General features: G+C 57.0%; 5 protein-coding genes across 5 annotated transcripts; 1 reads left to right on the plus strand and 4 right to left on the minus strand.

The window, feature by feature from the left end:
• Window positions 1-413: 413 nt before the first annotated feature.
• B0H18DRAFT_956557 (uncharacterized protein) lies at window positions 414-2,535 on the minus strand (the record flags this gene model as incomplete). The annotated part of the gene is made up of 7 exons (XM_048042470.1): window positions 414-506; window positions 565-1,231; window positions 1,287-1,425; window positions 1,476-1,670; window positions 1,699-2,087; window positions 2,140-2,420; window positions 2,503-2,535. 7 exons carry the CDS (start codon window positions 2,533-2,535, stop codon window positions 414-416), a joined length of 1,797 nt encoding a protein of 598 aa, XP_047890863.1.
• A 3,765-nt stretch (window positions 2,536-6,300) lies between these two features.
• Window positions 6,301-6,914, minus strand: B0H18DRAFT_849710 (uncharacterized protein; the record flags this gene model as incomplete). Its single annotated transcript, XM_048039592.1, has 2 exons — window positions 6,301-6,675; window positions 6,735-6,914. Coding segments are annotated over 2 exons (555 nt in total), but the record flags the coding sequence as incomplete, so codon positions are not given.
• Window positions 6,915-8,201: 1,287 nt separating this feature from the next.
• B0H18DRAFT_1121295 (uncharacterized protein) lies at window positions 8,202-9,528 on the minus strand (the record flags this gene model as incomplete). The annotated part of the gene is made up of 3 exons (XM_048034310.1): window positions 8,202-8,228; window positions 8,287-8,346; window positions 9,187-9,528. The coding sequence occupies 3 exons, from the start codon at window positions 9,526-9,528 to the stop codon at window positions 8,202-8,204; spliced, it is 429 nt and encodes a 142-aa protein (XP_047890865.1).
• A 592-nt stretch (window positions 9,529-10,120) lies between these two features.
• On the minus strand, window positions 10,121-10,889 carry B0H18DRAFT_1121296 (uncharacterized protein; the record flags this gene model as incomplete). Its single annotated transcript, XM_048034311.1, has 4 exons — window positions 10,121-10,247; window positions 10,302-10,605; window positions 10,662-10,703; window positions 10,760-10,889. The coding sequence occupies 4 exons, from the start codon at window positions 10,887-10,889 to the stop codon at window positions 10,121-10,123; spliced, it is 603 nt and encodes a 200-aa protein (XP_047890866.1).
• Window positions 10,890-11,419: 530 nt separating this feature from the next.
• B0H18DRAFT_956560 (uncharacterized protein) lies at window positions 11,420-14,698 on the plus strand (the record flags this gene model as incomplete). The annotated part of the gene is made up of 8 exons (XM_048042471.1): window positions 11,420-11,650; window positions 11,714-12,090; window positions 12,141-12,263; window positions 12,318-12,424; window positions 12,475-12,621; window positions 12,677-14,035; window positions 14,350-14,383; window positions 14,575-14,698. The coding sequence occupies 8 exons, from the start codon at window positions 11,420-11,422 to the stop codon at window positions 14,696-14,698; spliced, it is 2,502 nt and encodes an 833-aa protein (XP_047890867.1).
• Between the last annotated feature and the right edge of the window lie 1,854 nt (window positions 14,699-16,552).

Below are 16,552 nucleotides of genomic sequence, written 5' to 3' on the forward strand. Positions count from 1 at the left end.
GTCCTTATACCAGTCCGGTCTACTGTACGTCCGAGTCGTCGTCTATGCCTTAGATAGTATTGTCGTATGTCTCATGTTGATCGCGTGTCTTTTGTTGTCTGTACAAGTCTCACGAATATGAGTTGCGTATTATCACATTGCCGGAGCGCGTACTTCGAGGGAATACAGGCATAAGATATAAGACTACAACTCTAAGCTACAACCCGTTTGTATGTACTGATCTACGTATTGCCAGGTCTTCTCGCAACGCTGTACTAAGGCGTGACGGATGTCAGCCTGGCGCCGAGCGTACGCAGCTCGGCCTTCAGCATGTTCTGTTGTATCTGCATAAGTGCTGGTCTCGTTGGTCCAGACGGTGTTCGAGTCATCCTCTGCATGCTGCAGCCACCACTTACCCTGCCACTTGAAAAAGGCTATAACACGTCGCATTTCCTCTTGAAGAAGATCGCATTCCTCGCTCCAGCGATGAGCGCGCGCCCGCGATTTGCACCATTCGATGCGCACAGCTAGACCGAATGTCTGAGTTGAACATTGAACACGAACACGAATCGATGAATCACTGACCTTCATAATCCTCCTCGTCATTGTCGTCGTCATTGTCATCACTGCTGGTGAACGCGGACGTCCGCCATATCCAGGACAGTGTCCTTCTTCCCTCTGACTGCCGTGCATCTTCGGGTCCTTCATTCCTCGGACGTCGTTCTGTTCCAACGGTCGGAAGTACTTCTGCCAGCCGTGCTCGTCCGGTGGATCCATAGCGAGGAGGGCGCTATGAGCAACGCGATAGCGAGCTGCATCGGCCTGCACTCGGGCTTCAACAGTCTTGATGTAAGTCTGTGACCGTGTATTGTATCTCTGCCCACGAACGTCCCTGTCCTTCACCATGTAGAGATGGCTCCGGGCGCGGAGGTGTCGCCGTAATTGGTCCAGTGTATCATTGGCCTGTGCATGGCGGAGGCGTCGCTCAATTTCTTTCAGAGAAGGAGTGGGCGCGACAAGCGGATTTCCAACCAAGGCCGAAGGGAGATACAAGGGAGTGTTCTCTGGCTGAAGAGGTGCGTCCGAATCGTCTGCGGACCGCAGACGCAGCACTCCTGGCATATAGAGGTCTTGGTACCCTCGCCATGCATTTATTCGTAGCTTGAGGTTGCTACGCCTGCGGACAATCTCTGCGCGCTGCGTATCTGTGCCGTCTGTACCGATAGATGCTGCGTCTCTCTGCAATCGACGCCTGCGCACGAAGTGTCAGTAATAGTAAGGGTGTTAAAATCCGAGATCGTGCTCACTGTAGCTCCTCGATCTCGAGGCCAGCAATGATCAGCATGCTCGGAGACACGTCGCCGTGCAGTAAGACGAGATCTCCGGACTCTATAGCAGCTGACTCCTCCTCGGCGAGAGAAAGGCGTACGGAAGCCAGCGAGATGGCTATGTCCAATATGAGTATGAGCAATGATCAGGGAACTAGAGGGACTTACCACGACGAGTGGCGACAAACGGATTGTAGTCGGCTCCGTCTTCCCAAGCTTCGACCTGCTGTGTCCACTCAGCGATGTGCGTGGGATTCGTGACATGCGTGAGGTCCTGGAACTCAGCAACTTGCTTGCTGCGCTCTTCGACTGCGGTCTTGACCCTGTCAAACAAAGTCTTCGCTACGGACACGTCAATAATTACTGCGGGAGGACAGATATCATGACTCACGGAGCTGGACAACCTTGCGCCAGTTATAGTCTCCGAAGGCGTCATCAAGGACGTCGCGACGGGAGCCCGGTCCCATCTCCTTTGTACTGCCAGAGAACCCGTTCACCGCGGCCCACCCACGCTCAACAGCCTCCCCGTCCGTGCGCCCCACATGTTTGATGAAGTGGAACGAGTACTTGGTATGGCAACTCTCCTGATGCGCTGGAAGGTGGAATTTGGGAATGAGAAACGTGATTGTTCGCCTGTCGACGTCCCAATCAAAGTCGTACTGCAGCATCCTTTGCCAGAGGTTGACGCTCCACTGACAGGCGATGTCATAGGAAACCACAACACGTGTCGTCGTATGCTGGCGCAGACTACTCGCAAACAGGTAGTCCATGTTGACGTACCTATATGTCATGTTCATTAGAATGTAATCACGCGCCACGACTTAATACATACCGCTCGCCCTTCTGGAGGTCGCCCACCGAGCATGGTCGCTTCATGTCGTGGCGTACACATTCTACAGTCCCAACTCCACTAGCCGCGGTGCCGTTACTTCCTCTCATATTTGCGAGCTTCACGGCGTCGTGGCTGTTGCACGTGCTCTTCTCGACCTTCTCGCCTTTGTCGTGCGTTTTCAGGTGAGCCTTGTACTCGGTTTCCTCGACGAAGTACGCATAGCCTCGGTTGAGACCAGGATCGACCGAGTCAGTTGATACGTCCTCATCAGGAAACCCCCCCTACGCGAATGTGGCGCAAATCGGCGGCAAATCGCCGCTGCGTGCCTGTCGCTGCGAATGGCTTGTAAATCGTTGCGAACACCTCTTGAATAAACTGAGATGTGTTCATGTACATAGTACATACACGTCATTGAATATTATGTGCATTGGGTGCTTTGATCAGCTGTGACTACAATACACAAGTTACGGTACATGTACAGACGGCTCTTCTCGTCCGGCTGTGCCCATCTGCTGGCCGTCTCACTTGCTTGCTGTTTTTCCCGCTGGCCGTCTCTCGCCGACTCGTTTGTCTGCCCGCCTGCTCGCCTGCTCACCTACCTGCCTGCGCGTTCGTCGGCCGTATCTGCACGCTGTACATTCGCCCAGCGCGCCTGCGGTCGCCGTGCGTGTGGTGCTCGTCCGCGCCCTGTGCCCGTCCCCTTGCACTCTCGCCCGCTTGCACTCTCGCCCGCTCGCTCGCGCACCCGCCTTCCCACTGGCCGGCCTGCCAGCTGGTCCGCTGGTCCGCTTTCCTTCCAGCTTGCTGGTCTGTCCACCCGCCCGTTCGGTTTCTCATTAGCTCACCTGCTCACTCGCCCACTTGTTCACCCACTCACCCACTCGCCCTGCGGCCCACCCGCCCGTTCGTCCGCTCGCTCGTCCACACGCCTGCTCGCTCGCTCGCTCGTCTGCCCGCTTGCCCGCCCGTCCGCTCGCACGCCCGTTCTTGCGCCCACCCGTTCTTGCGCCCACCCGTTCTTGCGCCCACCCGTTCTTGCGCCCGCTCGCCCCCTGGTCGTTCGTCCGTCCGCTCATCCGCCCACCACCCATTCGTCGGCTACGTCTGCACACAGGGCATTAGCCCTGTGTGCTCGTGGCTGACGTGTGCATGGCTGCGCCCTGTGCTCGCCGTTAGCTCACAGGCTCGCGCGCGTCTCGACTATGTACCTGGTCACGACTTCGTGGCTGTTCGCTGACGTCTGGCGTGTGAGGGTCCATTGCGTCCCGCGCGTCCTCCAGCTGTCGGAATGGCGTGACTGTCGAATTGACGCTAGAAGACCTCGTAGTCAGCATGAGACGCCGTGAGAGGTGCGTACCTGGACAGTGGGCGCATTCTTCGGATGCGCGTTTGCTGACGGTCGCGGGAGCTTTGATCGCGTTCAGCGGCCCGGGTAAGGGTGCGGGTTTGGGCATCCGCTCCGCTGTATTGCGGGCCACGGCGAGGACGAGTGCGGCGAGGTGGGGATCTCGGCGCGAGCATTGGCGAGTGGGGACGAAACGTTGCGGTAGCGGCCGCGTACTGCGCACCCTCGGGAGCGGACGTGCACTGAAGGACGGCGTCGACGGGGGGAGCGTGAGAGCGGGTGGACGTGAGAGGGTGAGCAGGCTCGAGACTCGAGAGGTTCAAGTTGGGCCGTTGACGCCGAAAGCCATGGCGCTGTCGAGCGTCGGCTTGGTGTCCGTACGAGCAGCACAGAACGGTGAGCAGCAAGCGGGCAGCGCGAAAAGAGAGAAGACAGAGAAGTCGCATTGTGCCTGCCCTGAGTGAGATCGGTCACATGACTCACCTCGCCACGTCGCACGTTGCGCAGTGCGCACCTCGACCGCGAGCGCACTGGGCAACTGCACAGCACGCAGAAACGGCCGACGAACGCGTGCAACGCACGCCAACAAGCTGGTAGGCGGGCGGGTGGTTGGGCGAGAGCGAGAGAGCGAGTGGATGGGCGTTGGGCGAGGACGGGGAGGGCGGGTCATCGAGTGGGAGCCGACGAGCGGGCGGCAGGTGCGGATGACGAGCGGATGGCGGGAAAGGGAGAGCGGGCTGCGAGGATGGGCGAGAGCCACAGGTGAGCGCGGACTGCGCGAGCGAGCTCCTAACTGCACACACACAGGACTTGGCAACGTGCAGAACGACACGCACGACGACCGTGAGCACGCAGAGCCAATGCTCTGCGTGCAGGCACGCCCGACGAACACGTGGCGGGCGGACAAGCGGACGGGCAGGCAGGTGGCAGCACACGCCGACCGCGAGCGCGTTGGGCAAATGCCCAGCGCGCAGACACGGCCGACGAACGCACACATGGCACGCGAACGGGCAGGCGGATTAATGGGCACCGGGCAAGCAGACGAGCGGAGTCGAAGACGGGCAGACTGGTGCGCGAGTAGCCAAGTAGGTGAGCAGGAAGACGGGTGGGTGCGCGAGCGGGCGGGCGAAAGGACGACAGGGCGGCAGGGCGAGAGGACGAGAGGACGAGAGGGCAAGCACACGGACACAGGGCGCGGACGACGACCACGCGGACGTTGACCGCGAGCGCGCTGGGCAAATGCCCAGCACGCAGGCACAGCCGACGAACGCGCGCAACACGAGCGGGAAGGCAGGCGAGCGGGTGGACAGGTGAGTAGGCAGGGACTGACAAGTACATGACTGAGGGCGAGCAGGTGACCAGGCGGGCGGGCGGGTGCACGAGCGAGCGGGCGGGTCGGCGAGGACACAAGCGCGGGACGACACATGCCAACCGCGAGCGTACTGGGCGAATGCCCAGTACGCAAGCACGGCCGACGAACGCGCGCACAAACGAGCGTCGAGCGGGCAGATGGACGAGCGGGCGCGCAGGCGGATGGGGACGAAGGCGGGCAGACGAGCGGGAAAGCGGGCGGACAGGTAGGAACGCGAGCAGACGGGCAGGCGGGCGAGGAGTTGCCGAGGACGAGTCGGCGGACAGGGTGTGGCAACACGGCACAGCACCGCGTACAGCACACCGACCGCAAGCGCGTTGGGCGAACGCCCAGCACGCAAGTACGGCCGACGAACGGGACGTGCGCGCGTGAGCGGGAGATGGAGATAGCGACGGTGGGCAGGGCCAGAACGTGCCCAACACACGCTGACCGCGAGCGCGTAGGGCCAGTGCCCCGCGTGCAAACGCAGCTGACGAGTGCGCCGTGGGTACGGGCACAGCGTTCAGGCGGAAGGTGTGCGGACGGTGCGTATGAATGGGAAACAAGCGGACGCGAGCGAGCTGATGCTCTCATTCACAGGCAAAGGGCTGGTGAGGGATGGTGGGAATGCGCAAGCGGGAGCATGGGCGAGCGGGGAGGACCGTGAGTGGGGAGGATGACGAGCAGAGAGGATCATGGTGAGTGGGGAGCTTGAGGATAACGAGGACGGCCGGTGCGGGTGCAGGCAACAATCCCAAACCCGTGCCGGTACCACCGAGGTAAGCCAACCCGCGGTCCACCGCCGACACCGGCGGTGAACCCGGGTATGGTACGGGTAGCACCGTACCTGGGTGTGGGTACGCGGGAAAGGGTGGATGAAAGTAGTAGTGGTTCGAATTATGCGTGTAAATACAGCTGGCCAATCAATGCGAATTGAAGTATCCAATTGATATGATTGAGCATGCATTTACTCACAATTCACAACTGTTGGACATCAATTTGTGCAAATTCGAGCGAGGAAATCAGGGGGGTCAAGTAAATGGGGTGTCCAGGAAGTTTATGCAAATTTATGTGAATTTGCACAAATTTGCATGGGGTGGGTTTCCTGATGCTTGCGCTTCAGGCGGAAGTTCGCGTCCATACCGACGAACAGCCGGTACAGCCAGCTATGCAAGTTGTGAGATAAACGCACTCATAGATTGACGCACGTCGCACCTTTTCTCTGGCGGGGCATCTGCCCAATCGGAAGGCAGATTCTTGTCAGGGTGTGGACAAGCGGGGCAGAGAACTGCACAGGACCCAGGCTCTGTAGCCCGCACTCCACCCGGGTCGTGACCACGGCCAAACCGCTTCAGCATCTTCAGATGAAGCCACATGCGCGCCATACGCATGAAGCTATGGTATCGTCCCTTATGGAAAGGTAATTTAAGTTACATCGCCAACGCGCATCACGAACGACAGTGCGTACCTTCGGTTCCTCTGTCCCCGTGTTGTCTGTCCTTCTCGAAAGTGTATTGAAAAACTCGAAGCCCGATGCCTTCGTCTGATTGTGAAGGACGTGGTAGTACTCCATCAGGCGAAACGTCGCGGCCGTCTTGGGATCGATGCGTGTAGCCGGAAAGAGTCGCGAGCGCAGCAGTTGAGTATGTTTCGGCTCGGCAGTCTCGCAGCCGCAGTAATCAACAGCGACTTCGTGAATACCGGAAACATCCAGCACGACGAAATCGTCACCAAAGGCTCTCTGGGGATTGATGCATGCGTCGCCATATGCATGGCCCATCTGGATGCGTAGGCCTATCTTCTTGAGGGTCGTCTTGCAGAGTCGACCGTCTGTCCAGCTCTACACCTCGAGTTGATTAGTCCATCGCCCACACAACTTGAAGACGAAGCCGTACGTACCTTCAGGCGATGGAATGGATTGCGGCGATGTCGATTGAGAGTACATTCTCCACAGTAGAACCGTAGATCCCAGCAGTCGTCGCAACGATAAAGGGTTTCGCCAGCGTCCGAATCACAGCCCACACAAGTATTGTATGCGAAGTCACCACGTCCTTCGTGACGAATCAGCTCAGCGAGCCATTCGTCGATGGAATCTTTCGCCCATTCCCGTAGAGGATGGTCCTGTACTGACTCATTAGCCACGAATGTACGATCGAAATTACTACTCACGCTAGCGGTGCGTTTGCGATGCTTGGTGACCTCGAGATATTCACCAATATCTGTGAAGAATTCCTGTGGAAGCGTTTCAAATGCCTCGCCATCGCCAAGCTCTGGCTCCCAAGCAACGTAGGGTTCCGGTGGCTCGTTTATAGAGGCGTTCGTGTTGCCAATGCCCGCATAGATTGGAGGTTGTGCGCCGGGAGGGGGAGCATCTGCTGTAGTTATGCCAGATGTACGCGTCGACACCCCGGAAACCGTCGTTGCGAACGATGTATGTTGGTGGCGTGAAACAGCAGCCAGTGTGCGATCTTGATATCTGGCAGTCTCGTCGTCATCGTCGTCGTAGAACCGTACGTTGTCTCGTGCTCGGCGCCGCTTCTTTGCAATTCGAGACATGGGCGCACAAACGGGTGGAGGAGCCGTCAGAGAACATCTCAGGGCGGGCCGTAGTCACAAGTCACCCTGGAAAATGGGGGTGGAAAATGTTATTCAGCCCATCTCCGCCCCGACAAGGCGGGACTGTACACATGCCGGAGTATCGTCAGGAGAACACCAGCTCTTGATCCCTTGCCACCAGATTCGGATGAAGCCTAGCCGACAGAGCAAGGATGTCAGTGGCTCTGCCTATGGTGGACAAATTGCGGCGCAGCTTCAATGCACTGTGAGGCAGAACTACATTCGGTTGCCTCTTCGGCCAGTGCCTGCTCTGTCAAACGGCCGATAAATTTGTCTCATCTCCGGCGAGCATCGCATCGAACGCGTGGCTGCTTCCATGCACTACTGAAAAAAGTAAGTCATACGACTTCGAGGTCGATGAGTTCATCATACTTACTGTGAGTCAGTGATGTTCGGATGGAAGCCAACGGCAACCAGTACACACATGCCTGGCCATTACAGAGGATTGAACATATTTGGGGCATTTGATTTGGAAGCTCCTCTTTTCGCTCGTGCCCATCACCCGCCGGCGGACACTATTAGGGTACCGAACAGGGAGTACTCTAGGAATTGAACCAACAGTCTCTGCGCACTAAACATCGCCATCCCGAACACCCGCCGTGCCTACAAGTCGAACATGTGTACCACTGTAACGGTGCAGAGACGGGTCATAAGTCAACGACCTCTCAAACGTACCAGAAAGGTACTCACCGAGGCTGAGAGGTATAGAAGCGAAAGCAGTAGCGGCAGCAACACGGTGGTTGCTCGACTTCAAACCTGTACCCACGCGTCATTGACCTAGGGTGATTAAGTGTGAGTGTCGGGGCTGATTCAGTGTCGAGAGACTGGCACATACCTTGGCTAGAGTGACTGCAGAGACCCGTACTGAAGAGCGGGACGAGGTGGTGGTCGGTTTCTGAGGGCGGTAAGTCTTATCTCTGGGCTATATACGAGCAATATGGTTCTGGCTCCGATGAATGATCTCGTTGCAGAAGATCACGTACGTGTGTCAGCCAATTATAGAACCGAAGTATGGTGTCTGCCGAATAGAGAGTGTATATCCGAAGGTCGCTTGGCCAATCACAAGCAGAATAATACTCATCTGAAATCGAGGTTGATATGTTTAATGACGAGAACAGACTGTTTGCAGACGTACCGAGGCCCATTTGATGCGTATGAGGTAGGCCGTGAAGGTGATTCGATGTTGAGTAGCGTCGCGCAATACACGCCGGGTGTAGGTCACAGTGCTTAGTGAGGTCTCATAAACAGGTTGTCTAGTAGGCATTCGTTCGAAGTCTCGATTGGAGAGTCGCTGTTGTTGAGTCGCATGTCCGCTGGATCGTGTACACCCGCTCCGAGTCGACCATCTTTCTAGGGCCTAGGCTGTTTCCAGTCACTGTTGTTGCATATAGGAATCCAATAGTGCCTCAGAGTTAATGCTGATAGGAGGATAACACGGCACGATGAGACTCATGAGTGTGAGTAGTAGTGATGAATAGCATGGTTGCAGAGGTTAACATCTTGTAGGATCGTAGTGTGACAAGCACTGATCTGCGGGTTCACTGGATAACAATGTAATAGATTACTTGAACGACACGTTCATGCGCTGCCACGGCAGCAGTTGATTCTCATATGCAGCCTCATACACCACACGACCCCTCTGTAGTACGTCCAACTCTGCGGCCACACAACAAACGACTTTGGCTCCCCAATGTAATCCAACCGCTCGTGCAACTGGGTAGCTCCGATCACCCACTACATCACTATCCGTTCTCCCCGCGACCTCCTCCCATCCACGAATGCGTGTCTTGATCTCCTCCATAACGTCGGCCTCGACATCTGCGGCAGTACAGGCTTGCCACTCCTTGTACCGTCTTTCACCATTCTCCCGCAGCAACCGGTGTTGACGGTCGTTCAGAACTTCGGTCAAATGGTCCAGCTCGTCCTCCTCAGACATCCCAAACAGCTCATCCGCCTCACTCCGCTCCTCAAGCAGCCCGCGTGGGACAGTCGGAACGTAGGGGCTGGTGTAAAGCCCAAAGTCCGGAGTATCTGGAGGTGCCGCATAGGTGTGGAATGGTGTACGAGCGAGAGCCATGATAGCGGGCGGTATGCCAACGATGCGCTTGTGAAATGGGCTGGGTACGTGTCCAACACGAGCTGAGTAGTGCGCGCGGTTCTGACTGGTACTCGTGCCTGGCCTCTATAGAGCATGGTGTAAGGAGGATTGAACTGTACTACGACGTGTACATTGTACTCTAATAGAGTCCTTACCGAATGCCATGCGTGTACTTAGATTGCTGCGCACGTTTGGCGGCGAGCTTGGCCTCGACTGTGTGATGTTTCGCGCGTCGACCCATGAGTTGCCAGAGGTTTGCGCAAAGTATGTGCTGGAGAATTTAGTGTTGCGGGGAACACGCGAATACCGAAGGATGTGAGTACTCGTGAGAGCAATCGTCATGACATTCAACAGGGCATTGCACAGATTCATCGACAAGGTATCTACTCGGGGCTATCAAGAAATTATGTGCGACGGACATGACCCCGGAGTGTAAGTGTTCGATGTGACAGGAGTGGGGATTGTGGAATGACAGCTCGCAGGCACCAAGAAGACATTTACGACAGCTTACGATAGTGTTGCACAGTGCGAGCAGGGCACGACCGAACGAGACATCAAGACAGCACAGAGATTACAAAACAACAAAGACCGTCCCGTTGGCTGCCGCTTCAAGGAACGCAGCCAACGCCGAGCTGAAGGTAGGGAACCTTTGATAGACGGAGTTCGGAACCCCGATGACAAGCGGCGAGGCATTAGGCCTGTTGATTGATCTCTCAGCTCGCAATGCAGTAACCGCAACGGAGACTACTTACCAGCCAGCGAAGACACCGACCGCACGACCGCGCGTCACACAGTACCAACGTACACCGGTGCTGTCCCCGCCATCCGCCACCGTCCCGCCACAACAGTTCGCGCAGGGCGCATGACAGCCGCCACCAGGCGTAGGAGCCATGGTTCTACCAGCAGTTGGCGGGGTAGGCTGGGGAGCTTCGATGTGAGGAGTGGACCGCCGCGTTGGAGCAGGGCCATCTTGATTCTGGACTTCTTGTGCCAGATGCACGTTAGGCAAGGGACGGCGCGGCGCGCTGGGCCCCGCACTCAATCGGGCATGAACGTCTACTACAACAGCACGAAATTAGCAGCCTGGGTATGAGATAAAGACGGAACATTACGCTGGGCAGAGGAATTGTCGACGGCGGCCCATAGTTGACGATCTGTGTGTAGTCTTGCACGTCAGACATGACCTGACCACTTCGAGACAAATGAATACCTTCTTCTTGCTCGGTCAAAAGGCGAAGACCAGCGATCAGTTGCTGCAATTGCTCCACCGTGAAGGGCGGACTGTCGCCAGGGACATCCCTGTCAACGCCTTTGCCGTTATTCTTGCCACCGTTCGCCATCGTAGACAGAGGAGACAGGGGAAGGGAGAGGAGCCGGGCAGAATGATGGGGATCTAGCAAAGAGGATCAGTGCTATATAGCTCATTCCGACGGCGGACACGGAGATATGCGCATCTTCATTGGACCATGGTCTCTCGCACGATGTTCGTAAAAATCGGATTAGGTAGACTGTACTCGCCCACTCGCTGTTCGCCTCCGACTTACAGCTCGGAGCTTCTATCTTCCATGTCGCCGCTGTCACGCCTCAGCGCGATTGAGCCCCAGTTGCAACTTGTCTGTCAAAGCCCCAATTCGCTTCAGCAGAATAAACGACGGGCACGAGTATTCGGGCCTTCTGCATCCGGATTTGGAAGGCAACTCACAAATGAAATGTTTAACGGGACCACGCCAACGGTGTTGCTTGCAAAGAGATCCATCGAGTTTGTGGTGTGACAATATAAGAACGGCCATCATGTATCATCGCCCTCTGGTTACAGACGCATCCTGGTCAGTCTTACCGCCACCGCCAGCTCCTGTCACATCTCCGAGTCATGGCTCCTCCGACTTGGGCAACTGTCGAACAAAGGGACCTCTTGACGTCGAAGGTGGCGTCTCATCGCAGCGCACAAGCTGGACAGACATTACCGCGTTTCTGGGCTGATCTATACCGTGAATGGTTCAGGCTGTTTCCAGAGCGGGATGTCTTCTTCGCGGGTCGAACAGGGCCCATTACGGAGGAGGAATCGAAGGAGCTGAGCAAGGCCATAGAGAAACGTAAGAAGGTGAGCACGCGACCTTTCGAACAGCATCACCAGACTTCCCTGACGTGCTGCGCCTTTGAATAGACTTTGCGCAACTGGTTTAGTAACCATTCCGGCCAGAAGGGCCGCAAGGCAGCGTCTGCGAAAGTCAATATGAACATCTTCAAACCGAAAGGACGGCGGAACCTGCAGGTTCTTGAGGTATATTCTCGCAAGTACTACGACGACTGCGTGAAGCCTGCCGTCAAAGCAGCCCTCGCGAGTCGCAAGTATGAGAGCGCTGAGAAGATGAATCTCGTGAGGCAACTGACCCGGGAGGCGTATGAGAATGAGAGCGACGAGACCAAAGCGGAGATCGAAGCCGAGGTCATCGCATCGAGAACCGCTAACGAGGCGCTCGCAGCTCTTCCAGCCAATGGTCAGGCTGGTCAGGCGCCGCCAAACCCTGTGCAACGTCAAGCGTAAGCCGTCTCTATGGTGTCGTTTGTTTGAATCTCATGCATCGATCTAGAATAATCGACAACGTACCTGCCATTCTCCAACAAGTCCTGCCCGTGTTGCATGACTTGACGGGTGGATATTACATGGTCGTTGGCGTACTGAAGGACTGTGACGGAAATATTACGACTGTGGCGTAAGTGACTTCATTTATATCGTTAGATAGTATGCTTACCATACTACTCTCAAGATACCACGCAGAGGACCCGACTGTGGGCTACACGTATGGCTCGTCGACGCCAGACTTCAAGTCGCGGGTCGTTCAGCCGTTCGCGGAATATGTTAAGGTTGAGCTAGGTATGCATAGGTTTCTTGCTCGATGACCGATGGCTGACATACCATGTTAGCCGTACGTGAGGAAGAGGAGTTTGAGTCGAAAACCACCGGCCTTGTGCAGATGTCCGATTCCGAAGGTCGAGGCGAGAGCGTTGAAGCTGAGGCGGCGCAGACTATTGCAGAGACTGAGGTTAGCCACACTGAGGTCGCCCACACTGGTACGTCCATACACGCCATTGTTGTCCGCTTGTATGCCCATACGCACTTGGACAGATCCTGACGAGGGCGCCGCAGCAACGGAGACGTCTTCGGCAGCTCAATCTTCGGCGGACACGGCTTCAGGGGATGTGTCTATGGCGGAAACATCCTCCGTGGATGTGTCGTCGCCATATGTGGTCGAGTCTTCGGTAAATGGCGCTTCGGACGACTCTTCTTCAGTGTACGCGACCTCCGCAGACAGGACATCGCTCACCTCTTCCCTGGATGCGTCGATGACCCTCACGTCTTCACCTTTGTTGGACGCGACTTCGGTGGACACCGTTATGGACGGGAACCTGGACCTGGGGTCTCATGACACTGCCACTGGCATGCTCGACCTACTTTATGATCACGAGCCTATCAACGCCCTCGCACCGGAGATGACTGATCTCTACCGCCCCGAATTCAACCCCCAGCCTCCGTCGCTGTCGCTCGCTGAGTCCATGTCAGCTCCCTTCGTTTTCCCAGACGGCTTCACCTATGCGTGGGACGACAACAACCCGATGAACCCGATGACAATGGAAGGAAGCCAGATCTACGTGGGCGCCCAAGTCTCGATGCCCTTGATGGCAGCGGCGCCACCGCTCGGTTTCTTCCCCTCTGACACGTCTTCCTATCATTCTGGCTCATCTGTGCCAGCTGGATGGAACGGGATGGCCATGGAAGGCGCCATCGCGCCGATGGTCTCCCCGTCGCAGATGGTCGCCCTGTCGCAGATGGTCGCTCCGCCGCAGATGGTCGCTCAGCCGCCGATGGTTGCTCAGCCGCCGATGGTCGCCCCGCCGCAGATGGTCGCCCCGCCGCAGATGGTTGCTCAGCCGCCGATGGTCGTCGCGCCGCCGATGGTAGCCGCTGCGCCGTCGGCTCACACCTCTCCGGGCACCGAGCTCGCCGCATCGTCTCATGCAAGTACGCAGAGCGCCATAGCGTGGTCGGTGCCTTCGTCCACCGGGGTGTCATCTGCTCTGCCTTCGATATCTTCGCCTACGCCGTCCATGACCACCTCTGCGCCGTCTACTAGCGATCACACACGTACGACGGTGTCTGACATCACGAATGTCGTTGACGCTACCACTCGTGCACGTTTGACGCAGCCGGCTACAAGCCCTTCTTGCTCTTCTTCAGAGGTCGAAGGCGTCAACTCACCTTCGTCGACGAACGGCGCACCGGAGCCGGCGAGCGCTACAGCAGCACCACGACCGCATCGTTTCCGTCGTGTGCCGGTGAACGCAGACGGGACCCGTCCCAGCAACTTACCCGGCACCCGGTCCCCCGCGAAGGAGAACAATGTTGGGGGGTCGACGACGACGAAGACTGCACAGAAAAGGAAGGGGGCAACGAGCCCGACTGGACCGTCTAAGAAGCAGAAGGTTAGTAAGTGACATCGCACGCACTTCAAGTCGCTACCGCCGTGGTTTCCATTCTTGCGTTTGAGTACTCGCGCGTGCCGCGCACATCCTGTACCCTCTCACGTTTTCTTGACCTTGCGTAACTTCTTCGATTCCAGTCGAGACTCGAGAAGTGTACGAAACTACAATACATCCACCACATAACGTGTTTTTGCATGCTTGCTCTCCCGTAACGTTCTGTATTATCGATGCTTCGGCTCACATGTACATAGTGTAGCCGCATCTGTGTCTATTGCAATATACAAGTGTCTGTCGAGTAAGGCAAAGGAATCATGACAGACTCACAAAGGACTGTCGACCGGAAGTCGAGATGGTACGTTGTTGCCGCGGTGAATGCTGTATAGGATCGCGAGAATGATGACGAAGATGAGACGGTAGTCACATACCAAGACACTGGTGCTCCCTCCGGCTCAGGCTGACTCCGTCTTGTTTCGTGTAGTCGAGACGATCACGGTGCGTCGCCCAGGAACGTTGTCGGGAAAACTTGACTGTGATGAAAACCAGGATGAGGGGCCGCAAGGACATCGCCGGAGATCAGATTGGCAGCGAGAACAAGTCAGAGAGATGGGATGTGGACGTGGACTTGGAGGCCGAAGAGGAGGTGAAGGTTGTCGTTGAGGCCGGGTGACGGCGGGGATACACGAAGTGTAGACACCGAGTGTTAGCGAGACGGAAGGTGGGAAAACGGTCGCTCACGCGCCACGGATGGGCAGGCTTGAGAGAGGTGGTTGTGAGTTACTGTTTACATCAGCGGCGCGTCCAGTGCAGCCCATGGGCCCAGAGCACTTGGCGCGCGATGTCAGCGCCATCCGACATCGTAAGGGAAGGTGCCACTGCACCGGTGCCCGCCATGTGTGTGGCGCGAGACGTATTCGATAGTGCCGGGGAGGTAGCCGTTGTCTCTAATGTACAAGCCAGGACCGAGAGCTCCGAGTCAGCGCTCAGCAAGAGGGAAGGCGTACCATGACTGATCCGCCATGACGCATCTGTTATATGCTTCAAGCTCGGTGGTATCCTCCTGGGCGCGCTCAAGAGGGACTGTGCACGCTCGAAAGAGAGAGGCCTGGAGCCAGAGGGAAGGCGTGGCGGTTGCATGGCGGCGCGCCGAATGCGCCTGGATGGGAAGGATTTCCACGGTCTGTAATATACGAGGGCAGCGCGCTTGACCCGCTGGAAAGGGAAGGCGTACCACGGGCCGTCATCAACGCCAGTGGGAAGGCTGCAATGTATAAGAGGTCTGTGATGTATGAGAGCGCAGCGAGCCGGACACGCTCAGAAGGGAAAGTACCCACCGCCGTCTGTGATGCATGATCATAGCAGGGACTGTGATGTATGACTCGCAGCCTGAGCGCGCTTGACGTGCTCGAAAGGGAAGGTGTACCACCTGCCCACCGGCTCTGTATAAGACTGTGATGTATGAGACCGCAGCGAGCCGGACACGCTCAGAAGGGAAAGTACTCACCGTCTGTGATGTATGATCATAGCAGGGACTGTGATGTATGCGTGCCTGTGAGCAGCGCGCTTGACGTGCTCGAAAGGGAAGGTGTACAAGAGCTCACCAGTGCTCACCCGCCCGCCGCCCGCCCGCCTGCCCTCCCGCCCTCACACTCACATTCCTGCCAGCTCGCTCGTCTGCCAACCTCGCTTGCCAGTTCATGCGCCCGTTCGCCTGCTCATGCATGGCCCCCGCGCTGGTGTTCACGCCCGGTTGCCCGAATTCTTGCCCCGTCTGTTCCGATTGCGCGCTCACGCTTTTGCTAGTTGTCATGTATGAGAGGTCTGTAATACATAGGAGGGCTGTGATGTACGATGGAATTGGCACGCGCCGGCGGACGCGCTCGAAAAGGAAGGTAATCGTGGTCTGTAATGCATGAGAGGGCTGTGATATATGATAGCGCGAGCCGGCAGACGCGCTCGAAAGGGAAGGCTGTGACGTGCTCTGTAATGTATGCTCGTGCGGTCTGTAATGTATGGCGATTGGCCGGCTTTGGCACTGCTCTCTCATAAGAGGCAGCATGTATCATCTGTAGACTCTTACTACAGGGTATCATGTATGATACTGCCAGCTCTAGGTGAAAGAGCCGTCGCTTGCAGTGGTAGTTAAACAGTCATCGACTGTGGGCTTGCGAGCGGCAGGGCCTAAAAGCGTCGGGGCGTGCCTATCTGCACCACGAGGGCCACCTCCACGTCTGCGTCCCCGTTGCACAAGAGATGGAGCTCTTGGGATGCTCGCAGCGGCAGAAGCTTGGCGCTGTTGATTGACCTGAGAAGACAACCCGACGGCAGAGCTCAAGCCACGGAAACCCGGAAATAGGTCTCCGGCTGCGGTGGCCGGAGCACCAGCGGATGGGTAGCCTCGAGAAGTAGAAGCAGAGCGGATGCTCTGGTACGGAGTGAACCTAGAAGACGAGGCAGCCTGGGAATTCGCCGGAGGATGGCTCGGTAGCAACGCAGATGAGCGAGAAGGATTAGACTGGGATGG

Source organism: Fomitopsis serialis (assembly GCF_022376445.1).
Source record: "Fomitopsis serialis strain Sig1Antser10 chromosome Unknown B0H18scaffold_59, whole genome shotgun sequence".
In the NCBI taxonomy this organism is placed as follows: Eukaryota; Fungi; Basidiomycota; class Agaricomycetes; order Polyporales; family Fomitopsidaceae; genus Fomitopsis; species Fomitopsis serialis.